Source organism: Perca flavescens, chromosome 7, assembly GCF_004354835.1.
Source record: "Perca flavescens isolate YP-PL-M2 chromosome 7, PFLA_1.0, whole genome shotgun sequence".
In the NCBI taxonomy this organism is placed as follows: Eukaryota; Metazoa; Chordata; class Actinopteri; order Perciformes; family Percidae; genus Perca; species Perca flavescens.
The window spans coordinates 353,558-380,320 of record NC_041337.1 but is presented as its reverse complement, the minus strand read 5'-3'; the positions used below and the strand labels follow the sequence as shown (position 1 = coordinate 380,320).

Below are 26,763 nucleotides of genomic sequence, written 5' to 3'. Positions count from 1 at the left end.
AGGAGAGGGAGAGGAATTAGCCATTGCTAATGGCTAAGCTAAAGTAGCTAACAGCGTTTTAACAATTGTAAATTCAGCGAGTCAGTCACTGTAAGTGAAGCTAAGTATAAGTGCTTGAGTAAAACAATTGTAATTCAAATGCAATCCAGGCAAATAGCCGCTAATTTAAACAGTAAAGCAGAGTTCAGTATGTTTTTTCCGGAGCAGCAAACTAGCGTTTGTTAACACAGGAACACCGGAAGTGACACAATACGCTCACTCTTACACGTCAGCACGTCACCTTCCAGAAAAGGTCTGGTGTGGCCACCTGCTGCATTAAGTACTGCAGTACATCTCCTCCTCATGTACTGCACCTGACTGGCCAGTTCATTAAGTACTGCAGTACATCTCCTCCTCAGGTACTGCACCAGACTGGCCACTTTATTAAGTACTGCAGTACATCTCCTCCTCCAGTTCTTGCAGTTGTTGTTGCGATCCTGTACCTAGGTGTGATATTGGGATGTAGCGATCCTATGCAGGAGTTGTTACACGTGGTCTGCCACTGCGAGGACGATCAGCTGTGCTTCCTGTCTTTTATCACCACTTATTTACAGTGGTGGAATGTAACTAATTAATCCACACAGAAATCAAAACATGTATGTCCATGACAAAAAGTTATGTGTAATAAAGTGGAATGATAATGGAAATAAATATTGAACACATTGGGTGTAAAAATAGCCTGGTGAGACCGTCCTGATCTGGCGAGCTCCAGTTCTCCTCCCAGATCAGTCTGGCATCTTGAGGCAGAGAAAATTTGGAGCCGTTAGCCAAACGACCGGGCCAATCAGCGTTGGTTTTGAGGTGGGTTAGGTGGTGATAGACAAATGGTTTATCCAATCAGCTAACCAGTATTTTCAGACAGCGGTAGCCCTAATTCTGTTAGCCGCTCGCTAATGGTTTTTTTCTCTTGGATCCTTCTTTTGGAATATGGTCCGGGAACCTGAAATGGTGTCTTTTATTCCTAAATTCTCGTTACACAAACGGCAAATATCCTTTACCGACATGTTGCTTGCATGCTGAGCTAACGAGCTATGCTTTGCCTGCAGCAGCGGGCTTGTGGTTGTATTTTCATACGCTTCGTGGATCTGATTGGTTGATTTGGCCCGTCTATCACCAACATAGGTGATAGACAGATAGTTCATCCAATCAGCTAACCAGTATTTCCGCCCCTTCCCAAAAGTTCTCCAATGGAAAGTTCCCAGACGGATATGCCGAGCAAATGCGAAGCAATCCATCTGGCGGAGTCAGGTTAGTGTAAAAAGGCATGGGAAGCCAATAAACCAGCTGAAATCTGTCAGTATTTAGGAAGCAATCCTGCCCCCTATTATTGCAAATTAAGATCAGCTGGATTAGTCCTAACTGATGGCCTAGATAAAGGTTTCTCATTACCAAGGTGTCACTCAAGAAGCATTTCATGATGGGTAAAAGCAAAGAGCTGTCCCAAGACCTTCGCAAGCTTATTGTAGAAAAACATATGGATGGCATTGGTTACATACGAATATCTAAACTTCTGAAAGTTCCAGTGAGCACTGTTGGGGCCATTATCCGGAAGTGAAAAGAACATAATTTCACCATTAACCGGCCATGACCAGGTGCTCCTCACAAGATTTCTAATAGAGGAGTCCATAGAATACTTAGAAGAGTTGTGGAAGAACCAAGGACCACTCGCGGAGATCTTCAGAAAGACCTGGAAGAAGCAGGTACAGTTGTTTCAAAGAAAACAAATACAAATGCACTCAACCGCCATGGCCTCTATGCCTATGGGATTAGTTTTGTGCCTTTAATTCCAAGCAAAACTTCTCAAGTATCAAACAAAAAACCCTAACTTAAGCAAAAGTGTCACCTCAAAGGTAAAACTTAAAACTTGCAAACAAAACATTTGTGTAGTTGTAAACTATTGGTCTTATATTTGTTTGATATTATGTCCTTTTGTTTACAGTTCCCTCTGCTTCTTTCTCAATGATCATTCTTTTGCTCTTTCCATCACGTTTGCAGTTTTGCTCCCAGCTTTTTCATTTGCGCTTTCTGACACAAAACTCTTGCGTGGGCGGGTCTTACAGGGGTGCGTCCCCATTGGCTAATGAGTGTTAAGGGAAAGTTTGAGTGACAGCTCAGCCTCAGTGCAGGTAAACTAACGTTATAGACTCAGAGTCTGGTCTGGAGGACACACAAGCCACTCCACAGGGGATTACTACACGATTAATAAAGTGTAAGTATTAATCATATATATTATCTGTGATCTACGTTGCAAGCATGGTTACTAGACGTTTGTTGTTTCGTTGTGTTAAGTTACTAGCTAGCTAGTAAAGCTGTTTAAGTTAGCATTTAACATTAGCTAACTGCTAACCTTATCTAAAACTTGTAGCCAGCGGCTACGTTACTGAGCTAATTTACCATGGGAATCATGTATTCTTCGTGAGGCCTTACTCAATGGAGCTGTATTAATTATTGTCTTCTCTCTGCAGAGACCTGCAGGACCTGAGCAGAGCTACGATGCGCTCCCAAGTAACGTTGGCTAGGTCAGTAACATAGCTATATGGTCTATTATTAGGAAAAATTATTATCCAGCTAACTACAAATTGTTGTGGTTGCTATTGGCCTGATAAATAATTGGTTACGTTGTACAATGTAGAAGCTGTGAATGTAATAGATTATGGGCCCTATCTTGCACTCAACGCAATTGCCTTTGTACACCGACGCATGTATCATTCCTATTTTGCACCCGACACACGGCGGACTTTTCACTCCACAGACGCACGTCGGTAAATTAAGGAATGTGTTTGCACTCCCGGGGCGGTTCTGTGAAAAGAGGAGACGTGTTCAGGCGCAAACGTTATCTGGTGCTATTTTGCTGTTTCAGAAAACAATTCCGCCACTGACCAGGAAAAACCTGGTCTAAAGTTAGTGGTGCTAGTCTAAAGTCAGTAGCGCGTTATTCAGATGCTATTTTAGGGGCGCATGCTTGGCCATAATGTAGCGTGTGCACAACGCGCATACACTTCTCTCATCTAAACGGACGCAGCAGTTCCCATTTTTGCAAACCATACATAATTACAAAGAAAAATATTACTGAAAATGCGCTTCAGGTGTTTGGATAGATCACAAGGAACTTTACAGTCCTCAAAAAGTCCCAGCATTCTTTCTGGCTTGTTGTGTTTTACACAACATTTCCATGAATCATGGATGTGTTGATGACATAAATGAGGAAATATTAGAGGACTTAAGGAGACGTAATGTTGAACTACGGCGGGATCTGGTCCGGGAGTAATGCGCGATGTGCTCCTGGTGGAGCGGGTGGTCAGAGATGGAGTGGGGGGAGGAGGAAGGGGCACAACAGGAGCAGGTGGTGCGTTTGGAGGCCCACGCTCCATGGCTGCAGCAATCCTCTCCAGACTTGAGGAGATGCGCCCGAGAGGAGCAGCAACATCGCCACCCGGTCAAGACGGGCATTTATTACTTTGCCGCATCCCGGACAGCTCCCGCTGGCGTGCGGCAGGCAAATCCACCGTCATAATAGCAATCCGCCACGGAACAAGCGCGCCTGCTCTTAAAGGGAATGTGAGCTGACGCTCTGATTGGTTATTTTCACGTTACGCCCAGACCACACCTAGCTACTTCAGACCAACCCATTTTAGATTTGCGTCGGGCGCAAGACTCATTTATCCCGCCGGTATAATAGCAACAGCGCCTGAGATCCGCCCACAAAGCTATTTGCGTTTCATACTTGCGTTTCAGATCGTTAAAATAGGGCCCTATATCTAGAGGTTGACATACAGTACAAATGCAGTGTTAGTACTGCTTAACTGGTTCATCTTTATAGTTTTGTGCTCATCTGTACTTTCCTAGTTATGACAAAGACTGGCTATCCTAACTCTAATTACATGTCTTCTGTTGCATTTGCAAGCAGGTCAGCATAAGGAAAATGTTCATAGTGTTTTTAAAGCCTACACATTTACTAATGGCTACTTAAAAGCAAGTTATTTTAATTGTAAATCACCCAAGCTTAGAAGCCGCAGTTATCAATATGAACTTTGTTACCATTTGATTTGTGTAAGGAACTTTGTTATAATTTTCTATCACAGCTCACATCAGGCAGCAGGCAGACCAACCAGGAGGACGTGGGAGCAGCAGAGGGAGAGGAGCTTTCGGTCTCTCTGTGGAGGAAACACTATATGTGCTAAGGCTTTAAATAGCCAGGGTAAAGACCAATAGCGTATGTATTGATCATATTTTGCTAAGATACTCAATGAACACTTACAATAACCTTTTTCTTAAGTTTTCATTGGTGTACTTGTAATTTCTAAGTCCATTGTATGTCAATATATCCTACTATAGTATTCTGTCCTGTAATTAGGGCCCGAGCGCCGACAGCAGCGAAGGCCCTATTGAAACTGAAGGAATTATTATTAGGGCCCGAGCGCCGACAGCAGCGAAGGCCCTATTGAAACTGAAGGAATTATTATTAGGGCCCGAGCGGTGAAGGCCCTATTGAAACTGAAGGAATTATTAGGGCCTGAGCGCCGACAGCGGCGAAGGCCCTATTCAAACTGAAGGAATTATTATTATTTTTCTATTATTATTTTCCCGTCAAATGAATTGCCTTTTGGGGGGGCTTAACATATTCAAAAACTCACCAAATTTGGCGGCCGCATCAAGTCTGGTGAAAATTTACGTATTTTAAGGGTTTCGGGAATAGGCGCACAAAAATGGCTCGATAGCGCCCCCTAGAAAGTTAAGAAAATTGATCCCCTGCAGTGCGTTTAACGTAGACTTACGAAACTTGGTACACATATGTAACATGTCAAGATGTACAAAAAACTTCATTAGAGCCATACCCTAAACCCAACAGGAAGTCCGCCATTGTGAATTAAATGTTTGAAATTAGTGCGATTTTGGCCATTTCCACATGTCGTACTTTAACGAACTCCTCCTAGAGATTTCATCCGATCAACTTCAAACTCGGTCTGTGCCATCTTAAGACGTTAAAGATGAAAAGTTGTTAAAAGAAAAACTTTTCGTCATAGGGCGTGGCCGTGGCAGGGCGGCCATTTTGTGCGTTTTGCCGCCGAAACAGGAAGTGGGTGTAACTTGAGTGTACGTTGTCCGATTACCTCGAAACTTTTCAGGATTCATAACAGTCCAACCCTGAGGACAAATAAAGGCCGATATTTACTTAAAGTCATACCGCCCCCTAGTGGCAACAGGAAGAAGGCCTAAAAGTCAAGGTGCTATAATGAACTCCTCATAGAGTGTGGGCGTGGCGTGGCGGCCATTTTGAGTGTTTAGCGATGAACAAAGAAGTTGTTGTAACTTGAGTGTACGTTGTCGTATCTGCCCGAAATTTCTCACAATTGACAAGGGTCCATGCTTGAGGACAGCTACAGGCCATAATTGACTTTTGGTCATAGCGCCCCCTGCTGGCAACAGGAAATCTGCCTTATATGACAAACATCATCCGATTTGCATGAAACTCAGAATGTGTGGTCTACGTGTGATACTGAGCCGCCCCCTATAATATGACCACGCCCCCTTTCATAACATTTGAACCGTTTAAGGTAGAGTCTTGTGTGAGGTGTCATTGAACTCAGCAGAGACTTTGTTTTTAATTGGTCAGGGTTTGACCCGCCCCCTATGCATAAGCCCCGCCCTCTTTCATAAAATTTGAACTTTTTAAGGTATACCCTTGTGTGAGGTATCATTGAACTCAGCATAGACTTCTTTCTTCATTGGTGATGGTGTGACCCGCCCCCCAAGCTTAAGCCACGCCCCCTTTTATAAGTAATGACCCGTTTGATGTAGACCCTTGTGTGAGATATCATTGAAGTCAGCATAGACTTCCTTTTTAATTGGTGATGGTTTGACCCGCCCCCTAAGCTTAAGCCACGCCCCCTTTCATAACATTTGAACCATTTAAGGTTGACCCTTGTGTGAGGTATCAATGAACTCAGCAGAGTTCCTTCTTCATTGGTGATGGTTTGGCCCACCCCCTATGGTTAAGCCACGCCCCCTTTCATAACTTTTGACCCGTTTAAGGTTTAGTCTTGTGAGGTATCATTGAACTCAGCACAGACTTCCTTTTTAATTGGTGATGGTTTGCCACACCCCTTTTCACAGCTAATGAACCGTATGACGTAGAGTCTTGTGTGAGCTATCGTTGAACTCGGCTGAGAGTTCTCTTTTCATTGGTGACAATTCGCGGCGTCCGCCGCTAACCCCGACACGCACAGAGGCGAGAGGGCCTGTGCATCGCTGCTCGCAGCTTTAATTGTTTCTATTATTGCCTTTTTGGGGGGCTTAACAAACAACAGCTTAACAAATTTGGCAGTCGCATCAAGTCTGGTGAAAATTTACGTATTTTAAGGGTTTCGGGAATAGGCGCACAAAAATGGCTCGCTAGCACCCCCTAGAAAGCAAAACAAAATTGAGCCCCTGCAGTGCGTTTAACGTAGACTCACGAAACTTGGTACACATATGTAACATGTCAAGATGTACAAAAAACTTCATTAGAGCCATACCCTAAACCCAACAGGAAGTCCGCCATTTTAATTTCAAAGTTTGAAATTAGTGTGATTTTGGCCATTTCCACATGTCGTACTTTAACGAACTCCTCCTAGAGATTTCATCCGATCAACTTCAAACTCAGTCTGTGCCATATTAAGACGTTAAAGATGAAAAGTTGTTAAAAGAAAAACTTTTCGTCATAGGGCGTGGCCGTGGCGGGGCGGCCATTTTGTGCGTTTTGCCGCCGAAACAGGAAGTGGGTGTAACTCGAGTGTACGTTGTCCGATTACCTCGAAACTTTTCAGGATTCATAAGAGTCCACCCCTGAGAACAAATAAAGGCCGATATTTACTTAAAGTCATAGCGCCCCCTAGTGGCAACAGGAAGTAGGCCTAAATGTCAAGGTGCTATACTTTAACGAACTCCTCCTACAGATTTCATCTGATGGACTTCAAACTTGGTCTGTACCATCCCAACACCTTATCGACGAAAAGTTATTAAAAGAAAAACTTTGTCAGACGGTGTGGGCGTGGCAGCCATTTTGAGTGTTTAGCGATGAACAAAGAAGTTGTTGTAACTTGAGTGTACGTTGTCGTATCTGCCCGAAATTTCTCACGAATAACAAGGGTCCAGGCCTGAGGACACCTACAGGCCAAAATTGACATGAAACTCAGAATGTGTGGTCTACATGTGATACTGAGCCACCCCCTATAATATGACCACGCTCACTTACTCAGGCCACGCCCCCTTTCATAACATTTGAACCATTTAAGGTTGACCTTTGTGTGAGGTGTCATTGAACTCAGCACAGACTTCCTTCTTCATCGGTGATGGTTTGACCCACCCCCTATGCTTTAGCCACGCCCCCTTTCACAGCTGATGAACTGTATGACGTAGAGTCTTGTGTGAGGTATCATTGAACTCGGCAAGGAGTTCCCTTTTCATTGGGGACGATTTGTGGCGTCTGAGTGCCGAGCAAATGAATGGTCGCAAGGAGCGGCGTCTGCCAGTAACCGCGACGCGCAAAGAGGCGCGAGGGCCCATCAATCGCTGCTCGCAGCTTTAATTTAATTTGTGTTTACATTGTCTTACTGTAATTATATTTTACAATGCACATAATACATTAACACTTTTTTACATTCACCCCTGTCTGTTTGGTTCATTATAGAATACAAGAAATAAGGTTGAGACTATTATAATGCTTTATTTTTAGTCCAATATAAAACTTCACATACATAATATATATTTGAACATATTTTGCTGGGGCCCCAGTGGTAGAAGAAGCTGAAACTCAGTGTCAGTCATTATTTGCAGTACATCACAGGTCAGGATCCATTTTTCATCACCAACAATACACAAACATACTGAGTAATTGGATTATGTATATATTTCACATATACAGGTTTCACCTGTATTTCTCTGCTGACTTGTGTCTGCAACAACACTTCTGAGGGTGGTGATATTACACATAACTCCTGGACGCCTGGGATCATCTGGTCTCCTGGGCTCACTGATGGCCCACCGCTCCAGTCTGGACGACAGCCTTTGCTGCAGGACAGTCCTTCACTTGACTTCTTATTGTAAAGCTTGAAGTACTTTCTTGGATGATAAGTGTTTTAAATTAGCTCAATAATAAATAATTGTAATAAAGCCTGCACTCTAGAAACATTTTTCTAGTTTTCTTGAACACTACTGGAACACTTATTTCTGGAATACTATTGATCACACTTTCTAGATCCCTACCTCCACATTGACTACATTTAAAGTAATATATGGCTTCAAGAATTGAATTTTGCCAGCCACCAGGACACATGCACATCACATCAAACCATAAGGATCACTAAGCAAAGTATTTGTCAAGGGTTTGGTGTGTTAGTTAAAGTACATTTTGGACAGTAGTAACAATATGCATTAATTCTAAATATCCTTGACATTTATAGTACTAAAATATACAAAAAATCCATTATCTGCCATCTTGAAGTAGTGCAAAGAAAGAACCAGTGTGTACAGATGGAACATTATCTATTGTATGTGTCAACCTATAGATATAATCTATTACATTCACAGCTTCTACATTGTAGAACGTAATCAATATTAGTATTGTGTATTATCAGGCCAATAGCAACCACAACAATTTGTTGTTAGCTGGATAATAATTTTTCCTAATAATAGACCATATAGCTACGTTACTGACCTAGCCAACGTTACTTGGGAGCGCATCGTAGCTCTGCAGGTCTCTACAGAGAGAAGACAGTTATTACAGCTCCATTGAGTAAGGCCTCACAAAGAATACATGATTCCCATGGTAAATTAGCTCCGTAACGTAGCCGCTGGCTACAAGTTTTAGATAAGGTTAGCAGTTAGCTAACGTTAAATGCTAACTTAAACAGATTTACTAGCTAGCAAGTAACTTAACACAACAAAACAAACGTCTAGTAACCATGCTTGCAACGTAGATCACAGATAATATATATGATCACTACTTACACTTTAATCATGTAGTAATCCCCTGTGGAGTGGCTTGTGTGTCCTCCAGACCAGACGGAGTCTATAACGTTAGTTTACCTGCACTGAGGCTGAGCTGTCACTCAAACATTCCCTTAACACTCATTAGCCTGTAAGACCCACCCACACAAGAGTTGACAGACACACACACACACACACACACACACACACACACACACACACACGCACGCGCACGCACGCACGCACGCACGCACACACGAGGCCTAGGACCTCTTTAAAACTACAACAGGTAAAAGATTTAAAACAGGTTATTTGTTCCGGGGTAGAGCAGTAAAGACTGTGTATTCAAACCAATGAATAAAAACAAGTTAAGAAACCACATTTATTTTAACAAGGATAAAAAAATAAAATGTACTAAAAAAAAAAAAAAACTAAAAAAACAAAACACTAAAACGAACTAACTAAAAACCAACTAAAACAGTCCAAACTGAACGGGAGTCTACTTTACAAAGTCCACAGGGTTCTGCTGACAACCAGATTCCTCTCCTTGTGCGGCCTTCCTCGGGTATAACCTGCAACAGAAAACACTCCGGCCAGTAACACGTCTTCAGCAACTGTTATCACTTCGTCACGTTCATCCCCACCTAACACCGGTCTCAAAACGGGACTTAGGTGGGATGGAGAGTTCCACACTCTCCCACTTTCTCCGCTAGCGGTCGGTGTTTGGGTTGCTTCACTGTAGCTCCAGGCCTCTAAGGTTGTTTCCCTTTGTGTCTTTGTCGGATCTCCCGTCTGCTTCGCCGCTCGCTCAAAGTGTTCTGTCATATCTCCACGTCTTCCTTGATGTCTCTCAGGCCTTCCTCATGTTCACCATGGCCTTCTTTTTCCCCATGTATCTCTCTCTCTTTTTTTTTTGTCCTCTCTCTATTTCCTTTTTCTTTCTGGCTCCTCTAAGGTCCTGCCCTTTTATACTAGGGCCAATCAACCCCCTCTCACCCCCAGGTGAAAGTCATTTGCCTGATTAGGCCTGCTAAAAATGTTCAGTGGCAGAAGTGACCGACATTAAAAACACTCACATTTCAGAATAAAAGCATGCAATAAAAAGATGAAAACCACAGCAAACAATAAAAACACAGCAATCCAATAAAAGCATGCTCAAAATAAAAACATCCACTTCCGCCCCGTGACATCAGGACTATTAGTTAGTCAGAAGCAGAGTATGAGGGAGTGCCATGCTAGCAGCTAGGCAAGCGTGTCAAGGCTGGACTACAATAGAGCTGTTTGGAGCAGTTTGTGAACAGTGTTTCTGTTGGAGATGGTAAGTCCCTTTGGGGTGGAAAGGAAAGGGAAAAAGCCAAAAACCTGACCCAAGACCTGACTATAACAATTAACAACTCTGTGGTAGTCCCCACACAGATTGCCAGAAACCTGGGTGTGACACTTGATGACCAACTCTCCTTCACTGCTAACATTGCTGCAACCCCCCGATCATGTAGATACATGCTGCATAACATCAGAAGGATACGTTCTAACGCAGAAGGTGGCTCAAGTTCTGGTTCCGGCTCTAGTCATGTCACGTCTAGACTACTGCTACTCCCTCCTGATTGGCCTGCCTGCATGTGCCATCCGGCCCCTCCAGCTCAATCAGAATGCAGCAGCTTGACTTGTCTTCAACCTCCCCAAGTTCTCTCACACTACACCGCTCCTCCTCTCTCTTCACTGGTTACCAGTGGCTGCCCGCATCCGCTTCAAGACACTAGTACTCTCATACAGTACACTAGTACTCTCATACAGTACACTAGTACTTACAGTACATACAGGGCCACGAGCGGATCAGCCCCAGCTTACATCCAGGACATGGTCAAACCATATACCCCAACCCGCCCACCCGCTCTGCATCAGCCAAACTGCTTGCTGCCCCCTCACAGTGAGGGAGAACTAATCACTCACTGAAATCCAGACTGTTTGCTGTCCTGGCTCCTAAATGGTGGAACGAGCTCCCCATCGACATCAGGACGGCTGAAAGCCTACACATCTTCTGCCGAAGGCTAAAAACACATCTCTTCTGACTGCACCTTGGATAGTATATATATATATATATATATATATATATATATATATATATATATATATATATATACTCAGCAAAAAAAGAAACGTCCTGTCACTTTCAACTGCTTTTTTTAAGCAAACTTAATGTGCAAATATTTGTATGAACATTGAAATATTTAACAACTAAGACATAAACTGAACAATTTTCACAGACATGTGACTAAAAGAAATGGAATAATGTGTCCCTGAACAAATGGGGGTCTAAATCCTAGAATCCTAGACATGGTTGTGACCGTTAGTGCTTTCTGATTAGTCAGGGCGTGGAGCATCAACCATGGATGTATGATGTCGCGACACCACGCTTTAGTCGTGTCGGACAAATGGATCTGTACAGTTAGAGCAGTGCGGCCGGGCAGCGGTGTTGCTTGCAATGTATAACTATTATCAGACCGGTCCTCGCGGCCCTGGAACACTACCGGCCCACCGGGAAAAGTCCCCACTCTCCCGATTGCCACTCCGCCTCTGGTTGTTGCCATCCTGTACCTGTCCCAAAGGTGTGATATTGGGATGTACCGATCCTATGCAGGTGTTGTTACCCATGGTCTGCCACTGCGAGGACCATCAGCTGTCCTTCCTGTCTCCCTGTAGCGCTGTCTTAGGCGTCTCACAGTAGGGACATTGCAATGTATTGCCCTGGCAACATCTGCTGTCCTCAGGCCTCCTTGCCCCATGCCTAAGGCACGTTCACGCAGATTAGCAGGGACCTTGGGCATCTTTCTTTTGGTGTTTTTCAGAGTCAGTAGAAAGGTCTCTTTACTTTCCTAATTTTCTTTTAACTGTAACCTTAACTGCCTACCGCCTGCAAGCTGTTTCTGTCTTTTCGACCATTCAACAGGTGCACAATGAAGATCTCTTAAGTTATTTTGATTTTTACAAAAGTATCTTTAAAATACTGTGTGCTGAAAAAGGGGCATTTCTTTTTTTTCTGAGTATATATATATATATATATATATATATATATATATATATATATATATATATTATTCTTAAAGCTGCACTTTCATATGGCTCTTTGTAGATTCTTATTAAAGCTAATGTACTTGCACTTACTACTTGTCTGGAGTTTGCCCCTTCAAGATTGAAAACACTTAATTGGAAATCGCTTTGGAGAAAACGTCAGCTAAATGACATGTCATGTAATGTAATGTAATATATGCTCTTGGGTGGAAAAGGTCAATGCACCCTTTCCTATCTTTATGTATCTATGTTATATGTATTCAATCAATAGGTCTGAACTTGATCAAACAGGTCTGGGTGAGGTTGGATAAAATTTCTTCATTTTACAGGTTGCTTTTTTTTGGATTGAGAAACCAACATTCCCCACAGGGCTTGCTCAAGTTTCATATGAATGACAAGTTAGGAGAAAACACCTATAACTCCCCCTTATAACGCCAGACAAGAGATCCAATGACAGGAGTCTTGTCCCTTTGAGAAAGTTGAAAGCTTTTATTTTGTATTCATGTTTATTTGAGTAGAAATGTCTGGCAGTACATAAAATGTGTTTTTGGGTTCAGCTTCAGTCACCCAGGGCCACACAGACACGCAACGTGGTGTAATACATACCACGCACACACCCCTGCAGCTACAACCTGACATGAGCAAACACACACTCTTACTACTCTCTCTCTTTCACACACACACACGCGCACACACACACACACACACACACACACACACACACACACACACACACACACACACACACACACACACACAGGCTCAGCTGAAACACTCCATGCTGGCCTTGGCTCTCTCCATCTCATGTAGGAAGTTGTAAAACTGTGGGAGCGTCAACTCTGGAAAAGATGAGGGAAGAAAACAGGAAACGGTTAGCAGATAACAGACTAAGCACTATTCTATTACGCTGCAAAAAAGAAATCAAAATGACAGTTTTACTACTCCCTTTTACACTTTGGTATAAACAAGGTTTCAAGATCGATCATATATCCTGTTTCATGACAGCTTGTTTCATTAGCTTTTTAAAGCCAATAATAATCTGGAAGTGAAGACTTTTTTTGTATCATTATTTGATGTCTTAGATGTGAAATGATCTGGGGGTCCCAGGCTATCAATGAGTCATGCAAGAAACCTTAGTAATAAAGACAAAAAGAAGCTCATATGATATTTTTGCTGTTTGCCTGCACAAGTTAACAACTCAGAAGTCCCCTCATTCTGGATATTAGTAGCGTTTAGCATGTATGAAATTACAGCTGTTTACCATCAAAATATAGCAGACACTACATAGACAGTGTGCCAAATGTCTTTTAGTGGGAACACTCCTGGAGTGTGTAAGGGCAAAATTTTTCGTTCTCTGTACTCTAAATGTGTGTCAATCAGATCACTAACACATTGATCAAAGAGTCTAATTAGGCAATTTGAGTGAACAGGGGTTTCCGTCTTTGTATAATAAACATTGAGCATGCTTCACTACTGGGATTGGTGCAGGTAAAGGCAACAACTCCACATGTTGATCTCCTTGTAAGCCCCCAGCCATCCTCCTTTTTCTATCCACCTAGTCTATTAGTATGTCATTTCATTTTGCTCAAGCTTTTAAAAATAAAAATAAAAAATGTTTGAAAAGCTTTAAAGAGGAGCAACCGGACTAGCCTGTGTCCATCTCAGCAGCACAACCTGCCTTATCTCTCCACTGCTGCAAACTGTGCATTGCTGCTGCTCACAACCATCTCTCTGCTTGTGTTAAGCAACACAGCAGCACATATTAAGTTTGAGTATTATTACAAAAAGAACATTTTCAAACATTTGAACACCTACAGGTTCCCTTGATATCTCCTGCCCACCGTACTGTATATAACTCCTCACTTTAGAAGGAACATTAGAACTAAAGAAGCACTTGCAGCCTGTACATTTGCTGTGTGTCTTCATTCAAATGTTCATTCATGCTTCTTTAATCATCTGGATCTGACATATTTAGATCCAGTTAGGCAGGAGGTTCTTGCCAAAAATCAATAAATTATGTGAACAAATGTTTTCAGTGCTGTTTGTTTCAGTAACAGCAGAGTCGCTCACCCATGTAGATGTTTTCTGTGGAATTCCCCTTTCTGACCACCAGCTTCAACTGCAAGATGACAAAAACTGTGTTTTACACAATTGTGTGTGTGTGTGTGTGTGTGTGTGTGTGTGTGTGTGTGTGTGTGTGTGTGTCACACAGAGCTTTCATACTTTCATACCTGCAGAAAGATGTTGCCCACTTTCTGTACTTCACTGGTGCCAACAGTCACTGTGGGAGGGCGGGGGGGGTCAGAACACACCATTATGAACTGAGATTTATACAAAGTGATCAATGAACTCACAAACATATCACATTATTACACAAGTCACTAAATCACTGATGGAGCCAGCGGTAGACCAGCCACTCCTGTGTTCTGTGAGGTAAAATGTTTCTGTCAAAGGAGTCTGGTGGCTTTGAAGAGAGCAGAGATAACAGCTTCAGGTCCCCGTCCTAAAGAGCTGTCTGACACCAAGGTAAAGGGGGGAAAATATTCTAAATATAAGACACACTTAAACTGATACAGATATTTTTAGGTGTCTAAAAAGCGTTTACCTGTGGCCCCCGTCCACAGCAGGACATTGCTTAGCTTCTGTGTCGGTACTCCTGCCTGCTGCTCCAAACTGGGGGAGTGCTGACCCCCCATCTACTGGAGCTAACACACTGACAATGGAGAAGTAGCTCATACAACCACACTTCAAAATATCTCAACTATGCCTTTAAATGCAACAACTATCACCAAAAATAGAGTCAGCTTATGGATTTCAAAGAGGTTTTGTATTTTGTAGGGAGGCCACAACAAATTGTGTAAGAATTCAAAGTCTTTTATGCACTTTATATACAGTACATGCAGTATTGTATGAGATGGTCTGTTTGCCATACATGTGAGACAAGCAGTGGCCATGTTGGCTCTCAGGTTATTTGAGTCTCCATAGACTGTAAAGAGCCGACTTCTTGGCGACATGCAGAGACACAGTCTGTTGGCCTGGCTGAAGGTTTTGCATGTCAATAACAGCCCAGTCAAGTAAACTACAGAGGAGTGCAGCACATACAGTCACTCCCCTCCACAAACTGGAGCACAGTGTCTTTTAATATGAAGATCAGCTCAACATAATGCCAACGACTCTCCTGCTCCTGCTCAGCGTATTAGCATTTCTATTACCTGGGAGTCTTAACAAGTCGTCTGGTCGTACGACTAAACAACAAGGCCTGATAGAGACCCATCAGCGGATGGGTTTAAATGAGCCAGAACAAAGAATTAGAGCACATAAGCTATGCTAATCGTATGTTGGAGTAGATCCTCTCTGTGTTCATGAATATGTGCTGGAAGTTTGAGAGGAGAGACGACTGCAGCGCTTTCCATGTGCTCAGAAATAAACTTGAAGTGAACCTATCATTTTGTTGAGAGCTAAATGTGATGTGTGGTTTTCACTTTGTCTTACCTCCAAACTTCCACTCCATGTCAACCAGCTGGTTGACCATCAAAGTCTGTCCCACAGCGAGTGTGGACAGCGCTGCATAGTGCTCCCCCCACTGCAACATACAGAGGAAAGACTGCTGTGCTCAATCAATGATATCTGGGGAGGTTCAAACTGGACTGTATGTGGCTTTCAAAGGCAACAAGAGCCATGGGATTCTAACCAATTCATGTACTGGATCATTATCACATTATACACAGTGAAGTGGAGATCTTCTCCAAATGATCTACTAGATTGTCAATTTTGCAAGCATGAATGTTAATAACTGAGTTTTATTTATAAGTAGGTTGCTGGAATGTCCCTTAACCTGTGGTGTAGTAACTAAGTACATTTACTCAAGTACAAATGCAAGGTACTTGTACTTTACTTGAGTATTTCCATTTTTTGCAACCTTCTACTTGTACTCCACTCCATCTGAGAGGTACATATTGTGTTTTTTACTCCACTACTTTTGTCTGACAGCCGTAGTTACTTTTCAGACGGCAGTTTTTCACCACTCCCTGTCCAGTGAAAACCACGTATCACCAGATATGTTGACGTTGGATGTTTGTGATGAACTGAAGGATGAAGTGTGTTTCTTATGTTTACTCCTCAAGCTAAATAAAATCTTTAAAAAGCCTCAGTCCCAATGCAGTCTGCATGGAGTGCTGCTCCGGTATGTAAAGAGTTCGGCCCTCCGGTGGTCCTCAGCTCAGGGATCCAAGTGTACAATTGGTTAAGGACACTGAGGGACTCAGGGGGGTAACGTTTAAGATATCAGCCATAGACCATATAGGAAATTCAATAACGGGTGGAGACAGATTAAAAAGGCTCTTCCAAAGAGAAGCATCCTGGATTTATAATAAAAACTATGCAATATCCTGGTTTATTTTCTTGAAACGTGCTGTTTTAGCCAGTGTGTCCTTTATACCTGAATACTGAAAGACCTAAAGATGTTTTGTATATATGTATTTTTCTAAGGCGACCATTATGTAGTTGTACTTCTAAATGATGGTAATGGCTGCTCTGCCTGAGAGCATGAGAGATGTATTTTTTGCTTCTTTATAGCTATTTTTGTCCTTATGGTCTGTCATGTGACTCTACCTGTACACAATAATCATGTGACCTTTAACCTACTGACTATGTGACTCCTGGCCAACAAGCTTTAAAGGAACACGCCGACTTATTGGGACTTTAGCTTATTCACCGTAACCCCCAGAGTAAGACAAGTCGATACATACCCTTCTCATCTCCGTGCGTGCTGTAACGCTGCCTGACGGCTCCTGCATTAGCTTAGCCCAGCACAGATCCTGCAGGTAACTGGTTCCAACTAGCCTACTGCTCCGAATTGTGACAAAAGTGACAAAATAACGCCAACATGTTCCTATTTACATGTTGTGATTTGTATAGTTACAGCGTATATAAATTCCCAATAAGTCGGCGTGTTCCTTTATGATACAGCTCAAAGGCAAACATTTGATACTTGCCCTGCTGGAGGCCTCAATGGCCGAAAACGCGTTGCCATGTTTTAATAATTTAGCCAATATTAAAGGCTTTTAAAACTTGACCCTCCTGAGTGCCTCAATTTCTTTAAAGTCTTTAAAAAGCCTCTTGGATCAGCTGTAAATTACATCATCACAAAGCTGAAAACAGGGCTGTTTTTATGACTTTATAGAGATACATGGTTCTCAGAGGACAGAAAAGCGATAGACATGTGATGATCTTATAGAATATGATGCATTGCTGTAGATTAAACTACCCAACAGTATATAAAGGAGTTTACATGAGCACAACCTTAAACATCTACAGCAGTAAAATGCAACATACACACTAATGTAGCAGGAATATGAATCCAGAAACATCAGACAGAAAGACACTGACATTTCTCTGCATTATACACACTTTAAATATTTTTTTATTTTCACAGTGTGGTATTCGTACTTTTACTACTTCATCCACCTCTGGCTTAACCCTCATACTGATGAAATAGTAGTGAGCGTTACCTGCTGTGAGAAGTGAGCCGCCTTGTCTTGGTTTAGTCCTGAGGCAGAGAAACCAACAGATAGAGCACGTTTGGTGTTAATACGGTCACACTAAGGAGTACAAACGATGCACACTATCCAGCAGCTACACTGAAAGGTACAATATGTAACATTTCTGCATTAAAATGTCAAAAAAAAAACTATACCTATGTTATATATTTGGTTGAGTTGTGTACTTACACTATCCCAAATGTTTCCAACAATGTTCAAACCCCGAGAATTCTGTTATTTTATTTTAATGACACGGGACGTTTCATTTAGTGGCCTGTCAGTGGCGTCATGTAACCTTTGACCCCTCTGGTTCCTCTAACTCCCGTCAAAACACCTGGTTTTTTCTGCCTCACTCCCACGCCGCTAAGGGACTTCAGTCGGAATGAGAGCAGACAACAGGCCCGGGGACACGACACATAAAAAAAAAAATGAGGCTACATATTGTACGTTTAACCCGTTTTTAAAATGTACCCTGTTAAAGATGGACTCATTGGATAAAGGATTCAGATGTGTACCTAATATCACCAGGTCTTCTTTGATCTGCTCGGCTGTCAGGTTTTTCTTCAAGGCGCCTGAAGAGGAAACAGACTGAATCACATAAACCTGTCACCTTATAGCTGGAGTTTCAAGAGTATCAAGTTACAGGCTGTGAGACAATTCTAAACTGGTGGATTCATATGATACTACAAGTAACAGGGCTGCATTATTAATCTCTTCTTTTAGTTTGGACTACTAAAAGAAAAGGAAAAACACCTTCATACACTGTGTGTTTGTGTGTGTGTTTCCCACCCTGTGGCACCAGCAGGACGCTCTTCATCAGGCTCCTCAGAGGACCAGCACTCATCCCATGTTCCCCTGCAAACTCACCAAGCTGCTGCATGAACCTCTCGGTCTACACGCACACACACACACACAAAAAGAATTAATGGGTTATTAGCCGTGATAACTGAACCGAGGCAAAACATTGCCTGTCCTATTGTGTGTGTGTGTGCAAATTAATGTATGTGTATATATGTGTGTGTGTGTGTGTGTGTGTGTGTCCACCTCTTTAGGCCCCAGGAGGAACTGGAACAGAATTTCAATCAGACGCAGAAATTGCTGCACAAAATGAAACATAACTCTGTTAATGTCTGAAGCTGTTTGTGTTGTTGGAGAAAAATAATTTGATTTGATCAGCTTTATATCAAGAAATGCAGTTTTAACTAACACAGGACATTTTGTAAATTACAGTGTGGTAATGCTTTTGTATCTATGCATAAGACTTTAAAAAGATCTGCATGTCATCTAACAATTACAAGTACTTTACTGTAAATTGATCTCATTCATTTTGTTTCAAGTATAGGCAAGTTTGAAATGGTAAAAAAACAGTATTTGTTGTCGTTTCAACTGTGACCGGTGTGTGACGCTGTGGGTAGCCATATTTCACTTAACCCTCGTGTTGTCAAAACAGAAAATCCTCACTTTTTTTTTTTTTTTTTTATTTTGTCACTTTTTAAAGCATTGCTAATGCCTTGTTTGTTTGAAGCTTCTTTAAACATTTTAATTGCGTAGAGTAGGGATGGCCATGATTAATCGACGATCGATAATTGATTATTAAGAATTTCGTCGATGACGTTAATTTGTCATTGATTAAACTAATACTGGTTGCGTAGTGTGGGTCTTGAAGCAATTAAATTAATTTATACCGATTTTACCCTGTCATAGTTGAATAACGACAGTTCGGTGGGTAAATAGGACATACATAGAAGCTCAAAGTCCCATTGACACCCCTTTACTATGAAAATCTCATATTTTGAAACTGCCGCTGAAAATGAAGCTAACTATCCGTGATTTGAAGCTAGCTACACATAGCTAGGATTGAAGGGACAGTCATAGCTAACGAAACCCCCACTGTTCACAAAAATTCATTAACTTGAAATCGGACACCGTTGTTAGCTTTATAAGACATTTAGGGAGATGTTGTATAAGTGGAGTGACGAAATTCAAACTGTAAATATAAACAAATTACGCTGAAAATGAAGCTAACTATCCGTGATTTGTAGCTACATATAGCTAGCATGAAGGGACAGTCATAGATAACAAAACCCCATAATCCGTTGTTAGCTTTAAGACCTTTAGAGATATGTTGTATAAGTGGCGTGATGAAATTCAAACTGTAAATATAGCTAGTTATGCTGACAGCCAGCCAAGATTAACTGGAACTGTTGTAAGAGATTGCTGGTGTAACAAGCTCGCTGACCGCGCTATCACTCTCACACACGGGCCATTTAGCTAGCAGGAAGAGGGGATCTGCAGGCCGGGGTCTGTGGAGGAAGGCAGGCCGTGCAGCGAGGCAGCAACACAGGCAGCACCGGCAGCTGAACTCCGACACACAGTCTTACCAAATTTGCAATAAGCCATCAATTTTCGTAAAACGCCCCATATTTGAGCTTTATATAGTTGATTTCTCGCTTAAAAAAGTCTCAGAAGTGAATTTAATAACGTAATAGCCCGACAAACAATGTATAACTTTGCAGTGAGACCTGCTGTCGAGTCTCCCATGTGTTTCTATTTAGTTTGCTCAAACCAATCAGCACGTAGCTCATTCTGAATATTCATGAGCATACCATATTTGGAAGAAAAGCTCTTGTTCCAAATAGAGCCATATTCACAGGGTAGTTAAGGGCCTAATAAAATAGCATTCGGGCAATTTTCAGCCCAACCAATGTTACATACCCCATTAGGAGACCTTAAGGAACAGTGCAAAATACCCTATATAATCATTCTATCACCCCTTTAATCATGAAGAGGACACGGCTAAGTGTGGCGTGGGACCATTTAGATTTTTTTTTTTTTTTTTTTTTTTAAAACGACTTCGTTCACAACACTGAGATGCCGTTTATAAGTACAACACAGCCACGACTCACATGATGTAGCCTACCACTAAACAAAGTGTATCCGAGCCTGGTTAATGTTGGTGGTGGCCGCGGTGCATCCTGTTCTCAGTCTCAACCTAGCATAAACTCGGCGTTAGCACGGAGGAGCTGCGATGCACAACGAGCAGAGAAAATGACCCAAGGGACCTGCAAGTTCACTGACATGGATATTGGAACCAGCATATCACATTTCATCACGACGTGCCATCACCAGACTGGTAGAAACTCACTACGAAGAACAGAATAAGGTTCCCTGGGCTGGCCAGGTTAGCGCGGAGGTACCTGTGCATCCCGGCAACGCGGCTGTTTTGGGCGGCTGGACTGACGGTCACCAGGTAGCGGTTGCGTCTGACCCCAGATCATGTCAACATGCTTATCTTTCTCAACACACATCAGTAGACTGGTGCAGAAGTTGTATGTGAGTTAGCCTACTGGTTATTTTTGATTAGGCCTTGGATAGTTTAGAGTTACATTCTGTTTAAGAACGCCGGCTCGCAGCTACAGGTTCTGCTGCTTCAGAGTGCCGCCCCGCAGCGCATATATCTATAATCTATATCTATAATCTATATCTATAACCTCCAGTTTAACTGCCACAAGTTGTTCTTCTTGTTATTAAAATCACATCGAGGAAAAACACGCTGTATTTTTGTATTTTCATTGCATTTTTAATTTATAAAAAGTTAAATAAATAATGAATTTTAATATAAAATATTAATGATTAATCGATAGTCGATCGTTAATTCTCCTGACGATCGATGAAGAAAATGTAATCGAATGCCCATCCCTAGCGTAGAGCGCTGCGTTGAACCATCCGTGTTATTTTTGGGCAATTATGTTGAAAAAACCCACATTTCTGATATAGAAAGCTTTGAAAATGGGTCAGACTTGACCCTAGGACAACAGGAGGGTTAGGTGTGTGGCGCTCAGCAAGGTCAACGGTTTCTGAGCCTGAGTTGGTGGGATTCATTCTGAGAGATGTTCCCATTAGAGTTAGAACAGATCACACACAACTAAAATAAAAACTAAATAACGGATTGACATATATACAGTGCTGTTTTCTTGGATTAGGGTGGCCCCTAAATCATGGTTGCAGCCTGTCGTCATGGTCCTGCAGCGTGCTCTGTTATGCCCTGTTACACCTGCTACACTCTGCAGTGCCCTGCTACGCCCTGCTACGTCCTACGTCCTGCCAGGTCCTACTACGTCCTGCTACGCCCTGCTACGTCCTACTACGTCCTGCTACGTCCTGCTACGTCCTGCTACATCCTGCTAGGTCCTGCTACGTCCTGCTAGGTCCTACTACGCCCTGCTACGTCCTGCTACATCCTACTACGTCCTGCTAGGTCCTACTACGTCCTGCTACGCCCTGCTACGTCCTACTACGTCCTGCTACGTCCTGCTACGCCCTGCTACGTCCTACTACATCCTGCTAGGTCCTGCTAGGTCCTGCTAGGTCCTACTACGCCCTGCTACGTCCTGCTACGCCCTGCTAGGTCCTACTACGTCCTGCTACGCCCTGCTACGTCCTACTACGTCCCGCTACGCCCTGCTACGTCCTACTACATCCTGCCAGGTCCTACTACGTCCTGCTAGGTCCTACTACGCCCTGCTACGTCCTACTACGTCCTGCTAGGTCCTACTACGCCCTGCTACGTCCTGCTACGTCCTACTACGTCCTGCTAGGTCCTACTACGCCCTGCTACGTCCTGCTACGTCCTACTACGCCCTGCTACGTCCTGCTACGTCCTGCTACGCCCTACTACGTCCTACTACGCCCTGCTACACCCTGCTACGTCCTGCTACGTCCTGCTAGGTCCTACTAGGTCCTACTACATCCTACTACGCCCTGCTACGTACTACTATGTCCTGCTACACCCTGCTACGTCCTGCTACGCCCTGCTACGCCTTGCTACGCCCTGCTACGTCCTGCTACGCCCTGCTACGTCCTACTACACCCTGCTACGTCCTGCTACGTCCTATTACGCCCTGCTACGTCCTGCTACGTCCTACTACGTCCTGCTAGGTCCTGCTACATCCTGCTACGCCCTGCAGTGCCCTGCTACATCCTGCTACGCCCTGCTACGTCCTGCTACGTCCTACTACGCCCTGCTACGTCCTGCTAGGTCCTGCTACGTCCTACTACGCCCTGCAGTGCTCTCCTACGTCCTGTGACACCCTGCAGTGCTGCTAGCCCTGCTACGCCATGAACTACTACAACTACTATTCCTAGTCACTGTTATCTTTATTGTGACTATTATTGCCACTGTTCATCACACCCGCAACCGGCACCATCAGACACCCCCTACCAAGAGCCTGGGTCTGTCCCAGGTTTCTTCCTGAGAGGGAGTTTTTCCTCACCACTGTCACACTGAATGCTTGCTCTTGAGGGAATTACTGGAATTGTTGGGTTTTTGTAAATTATAGAGTGTGGTCTAGACCTACGCTATCTGTAAAGTGTCCTGAGATAACTCTTGTTATGAATTGAAAATAAAATTGAATGCTGCACCAACAGTGTTGGATTAACTAAACAATAAGTTTGGAAATGAAAAACACTACAATGATTTTTCATGTGTTTAGGATCCATCAATCATTTCATTCATCATTGGTAGTATAAGAATAATATTTATGGAACTATGCATGATTGATATTTTTTTAAATCTCATGTACCCCCTGCAGTACTCCAAAGTACCCCTATGGGTACGCGTACCCCATATGAGAACCACTGGTCTAGACCTACTAATGTTGATTTATTATTATAGATTAAACTCCCCAGCAGTTTATAAAGTCATTCAAATTAGCCCCGCCTTTACCAGCTGCAGCGTTAAAGTGATGAACACATTAATGCATCAATAATTATAATACAATATAATATATGAATATATATTTCTGCAAAATGACTAGGTTAGTCTTTTAATGCAGGACGTTTACTTGTATTTCTATACTGCAGTATTGCTACTTTTCCTGAAGTGTAACGTTACCTCTGACTGTTATGATAATGATAAGTCAGTCATGTGATCCGCGTGAGCGGTCAGCTGCTATGTTCACTGACAGCTCTGATAAGCACCTACATTCAGAACCACTTTAAACTTTGACAGCTACTGCCAAACATTACAAAAGGAGAATGAAAGCCCAGCTGAGCTCCGAAGTAACGTCAGAGCTCAGCTAGCTAACGTTAGCTCGACAGATAACAACATGTGGAGCTAGTTACCTGCTCGTTGAGTTTGTTGAGGTTCTGAAAGTCGGTGCTAACAGAATCCGGCAACACGTCTTTAGTGAAGTGAAGCTGCATCTTTTTAATTATTATAATTATTATCTGGAAACAGAAACTGTCAGAGCTGGGATGCAATCATAGACAGCAGGCTCTGTTGTGGACTCCACTTCCGTGTTGTTCAGTGCGCATGCGTGGCAGCAGAAGTGGCTAGAGAAATCAAAGCAGATTTCATTTAATCCTAAAAACATGTTTTAGACGATAAACTGTCAATTTAAACTGTTAGATATTGTTTATTTCAATTGTATGTTCATCAGTGCTGAGGCATCAAAAGAAACAATATATAATATGATTGTTATATATTCAGTTTATTTTAGCTTACTTAAAAGTAGCACAACTTTACAAGTAAAAGTCCCACATTTACATTTGACTTCAGTTATACTGACTGCTGATACTTCAGCATTCAAACTTAAAGTAACACGTGTAAAAGTACTCATAATGCAGAATAATATATAGCCTATTATATTATTGATAATAATTATTGATGCATTCATGTGATGACTTTAATGTTGCAGCTAGTAAAGGTGGAGCTCATTTGAATGGCTTCATATTCTGCTAGGTAGTTTCATCTATAACATTACATCATCATTTATTATGGGATTTATAGTCTGAGTCATTATTTTTGGGGCTTTTTCCTTTATTAGATAGTGACAGTGGATAGACAGGAAAGGTGGGACAGAGAGAGAGGGGAGGACACGCAGCAAATTCTTTTCACTAAGAGATTTACACTTTGGAAAAATAGCCCAAAAAGTAGCAAATTTCCCAATGTTAAGATGAGAAGAGAAGCTGGTAGTTCTCCTAGGAGAAGGGACAGCAGCTCCACTAGCAGCTAAATATGGATCTGCCTGCCACAACCTGAGGGACTCACCACTATAAGATCCCAACATTACACATTGGTTTAGGATTGTACACTAACTATATTATACACAACTGTTAAGTATTATATTGTGTTATGTAATTGTTTTGTAATGTAATGTGTTGTATAACTATCAGTGCAGTATAGAAACGTACTATATGTATTTAATATGTGATATGTACTATATATGCATTTTCTGTAAAATGCTTTGTCAACAACATGTTTTCTTTGTTCATGTCTGTGTGTGGGGCCGCCACACACAGACCTGGCTGTGGAAACCAAACGGGCCGCCACACACAGACCTGGCTGTGGAAACGGGCCGCCACACACAGACCTGGCTGCCTCGAGAAGACAGGCTGTGTCAGCTCTATCCACAGAGACAGGTGGAGACTGAGCAACAGCAATATACTGACATCAGTTCTTTACATCTCACTTCTTTACAAAAATTAAATGTAAACTCCCAGATTTTCTCTCCGACCAGACAAAAATGCAACATCTACTTGGAGAAACTAGTGTGAGCGCTGTAGAAGCAGCGAGATATGTGAGTGCATGCCACAGCCTGAGAAACAACCAGCACAACAACACATAATATCTGGAGTTCATCTCCCCACAGTTTACTCTCTCATTTACACCTCTACTTCATGAGTTATTTTTGTTTGCTTTTTCCTTTCTTTTCTTTCTTACATTTGACACTAGTGATTTTACTGTATATTGATATACTGTTGTTGCTTTCCTGTTTTTGTTTTTATTTTTGAATGTATATGTTTTAGTTTACTCAATGAATTGTATGTATGTATTGCTTCTCACATTATTATCCTTGTTGCTTTGGCAATATAGCTATTTCTGACATGCATGCCAATAAAGCAATTTGAATTGAATTTGAATTGAATTGAGAGAGACAGAGAGAGAGAGAGAGAGACAGAGGCAGAGAGAGAGAGAAAGAGAGAGAGAGAGAGATAAACCAAAAACTGTGAAAAATTCTCTTCTATCAAAAATAGAAAACAACTTGCAAACTTGCCAATGTTCATCCCAGCCTGAGGGACTCACAGCCACTGATCCCAAAACGACACATTTGTTTAGTATTATGCAGTTACTATATTGTACAACACTGTAAGTATTGTGTTGTGTAATGTAACAGGCCTATAGCAATAATAGGCCTACAGTATAGAATCTATATGACACCTATGTATTTAATATGTGATATGTAGACTAGGCTATATAAATGTTCTGTAAACTGCTTTGGCAACATGTTTTTTTTGTTCATGTCAATAAAGCAAATGTAATTCAACTGAGAGAGAGAGAGAGAGAGAAATACTAAGTCAATATCTTTTTTTAGAGTCATTTTTTTAGTTATATTTTGATTTTAAACAACAACAGAACAGAGAAGCACAATTGAACAAGAACAACCACCCTCTCCCACAAGAAAAAACAAAAACAGAAATCCCACCTTGCCTAGTCTCCCTCCTCTACTTCCTGTGATGCTGAGGTCATTAGGACTGATACCTGTGCTGCTGCACCTTTTCATAGGTCTATAGTGGATGACTTGGCTTTGTTAATCCTTGCTGTAGAGAGCTCAAGCATAAATATGTCCAGAAAATACACCAACCACTGTTTAATACAAAGAAAGGGGGTGGGGGGAGACAGCGCTGAGCTATCATTTTCTTGGTTGCAGTTGAGCCGGCTAGCCAAATTTTCTTCTGTCTCCCAAGCAGATGTAATTTAGAGTCGTCATTAAGTAACAAAACAATCGGGTCAATAGGAATTTGACATCCTATCACATCAGATATTATTGATGTTGTTTTATTCCAAAACTCCTGCACCTGTTCACACTCCAGTTTGTTCAGGTTGACAGAACATGCAATAGGGAGTAGGAATGGCTTTAGAGACGTATCTCTTCTGAGGTGTCCAATATGTCCTATGGCATATGTTGAAGTGGATCTGTTGGTGATTTGGGTTCTTGGAACAGTGGGAAATGTTATCCCAAACTGTCTCCCAATTAATTACGTTCCCCTCCGAGCTCAGCTCTTGCTCCCATTTCTTTATTATTGGGAGTTCTCTTACGGATACTTGCATCAGTTTAGCATAAATCCTGGACACCAATCCTCTCAC

At 42.2% G+C, this 26,763-nt stretch overlaps 1 protein-coding gene across 2 annotated transcripts; it reads right to left on the bottom strand.

Annotated features, from left to right (window-relative positions):
* Positions 1–12,770: 12,770 nt before the first annotated feature.
* On the bottom strand, positions 12,771–23,912 carry commd7 (COMM domain containing 7). 2 transcript variants are annotated; one of them, XM_028583048.1, is made up of 9 exons: positions 23,739–23,912; positions 18,660–18,713; positions 18,405–18,507; positions 18,131–18,187; positions 17,586–17,623; positions 15,568–15,658; positions 14,307–14,356; positions 14,146–14,194; positions 12,771–12,914 (listed from the first exon to the last, which is right to left on the bottom strand). In XM_028583048.1, the coding sequence occupies exons 1-9, from the start codon at positions 23,817–23,819 to the stop codon at positions 12,838–12,840; spliced, it is 600 nt and encodes a 199-aa protein (XP_028438849.1). In that variant the 5' UTR covers positions 23,820–23,912; the 3' UTR covers positions 12,771–12,837. The 2 variants fall into 2 exon arrangements, with proteins under 2 accessions (XP_028438849.1, XP_028438850.1); XM_028583049.1 differs by having other exon boundaries at positions 18,483–18,507.
* Between the last annotated feature and the right edge of the window lie 2,851 nt (positions 23,913–26,763).